General features: G+C 57.7%; 1 protein-coding gene across 1 annotated transcript; it reads left to right on the forward strand.

The window, feature by feature from the left end:
• The first annotated feature begins 408 nt into the window (after positions 1-408).
• LOC119317853 (transcription factor ILI5-like) lies at positions 409-1460 on the forward strand. Its single transcript, XM_037592351.1, has 2 exons — positions 409-818; positions 976-1460. The coding sequence occupies exons 1-2, from the start codon at positions 708-710 to the stop codon at positions 1129-1131; spliced, it is 267 nt and encodes an 88-aa protein (XP_037448248.1). The 5' UTR covers positions 409-707; the 3' UTR covers positions 1132-1460.
• The last annotated feature ends 29 nt before the right edge of the window (positions 1461-1489 follow it).

The following is a 1489-nucleotide window of genomic DNA, read 5'->3' on the forward strand; positions in this document are numbered from 1 at the left end:
CTTAACGAGACTCGGAGCCAGGAGACCGAGCCGAGGGACTTTCGCTTCGGATAACATCAAATCACAACCTCAAACGCAACAAATGATCTTGTCGATTTCCTGGACGTTGCTGCATCGGTCGGCATGGCGAGGAGGCGAACACGTCTAGCCAGGGGTTCTTTCCCGGTAAAACTGAACAGTCCTGCAAGGCGCATGGGGCACGTGGCCAGTGGTGGGTGGTCATTCAAGTGGGGCCCAACGAGCTGCCTCTCCGCCTGTGGGCTCCACGCGCCGATGACAGTGGGCTCGGCTCATCAGTGATTAGACGGAGAGAGACACGCGGGCCCGGCTCACCCCGTTAGCGTTCCTACTTTTGCTCTCCGCCAGTAGCTAGTGCTATAATTACTTGCCGGGGTCGAATTATCTCCGCGCATCTACATCGTTCCCCAATCCGTTCTCCGCCCTATAAAGACACCCTCTCCCTTTCTGTCTCCCTCACACACTCCTCCAGCGATTGCACAACTAGAAGTTATCCAGCGAGTATCCTGAGCGGCTCGACGTCAGCGAGGGCCTCCCCGCGCTCACCGGCCAACTGCCCGGCACCTTTTGAGCGTACACACTGTGTGGCTTTGTTAGCTAGCCGGCGGGAGTCTGCAGTCTGCTTGCTCCGGCACTAGCTAGCTAGCTCATCCCGGCCGGCCAGCGACGCAGCAGCGGCTAGGAAGACGATGTCGAGCAGAAGGTCGTCGCGCGGCGCCATCTCCGAGGAGGAGATCAACGAGCTCATGTCCAAGCTCCAGTCTCTGCTCCCCAACTCCCGCCGCCGCGGCTCCAGCCAGGTAACTTGCTTAGCTTAAGCTTACCACCACAACAGCGATACACACGTACGCACATTACTCCACCGCTTGCCAGCTAGCTGGGTGGTTGCATTGTCCGTGCGAGTTTGACTTGCACGAAGCCAGCAGGAAATAACGGGCGAGTGAAATGAAAATGCAGGCGTCGACGACGAAGCTGCTGAAGGAGACGTGCAGCTACATCAAGAGCCTCCACCGGGAGGTGGACGACCTCAGCGACCGGCTGTCGGACCTCATGTCGACCATGGACCACAATAGCGCCGAAGCGGAGATCATCCGCGGCCTCCTCCGCTCGTGATCGTACTACAGCGCCGGCCGGTCGATCGGCGAGAGCTCAACCGCCAGGACAATTAAGCGGCGGCGGCGACATGGGTCTCTCCGGCCAGCCGGACACGTACGAGAGCTTTGCTTAGCTAGGGTATATATATCGTCCTCCACATATTTAAATATGTACCGTCTCTTTTCTGCTCCCTTTCTGCCTAGATCTGATCGTGTAGATCGAAAAATGTACTACGTGTCTCTAAGCTTCACTCCGTCTGTACTACGTAGGGCATTAGCTTAGCTAGCGTTCCTACCTTGGGCCAAAGCTTATCCTCGCGCGCTGGCTGCTGCTTGAGCTAATCTCTCGATCGTCTCCTCCGTGTGCTGCTAGCCCC

The sequence above is a fragment of the Triticum dicoccoides genome, chromosome 6A, assembly GCF_002162155.2.
Source record: "Triticum dicoccoides isolate Atlit2015 ecotype Zavitan chromosome 6A, WEW_v2.0, whole genome shotgun sequence".
NCBI lineage: Eukaryota > Viridiplantae > Streptophyta > Magnoliopsida > Poales > Poaceae > Triticum > Triticum dicoccoides.

Excerpts from the sequence above, each read along its gene's own strand:
- LOC119317853 (XM_037592351.1), top strand. The coding sequence starts at position 708 with ATGTCGAGCAGAAGGTCGTCGCGCGGCGCCATCTCCGAGGAGGAGATC. Across the intron at positions 819-975 it reads GCCGCCGCGGCTCCAGCCAG|GCGTCGACGACGAAGCTGCT; the intron begins GTAACTTGCTTA and ends ATGAAAATGCAG.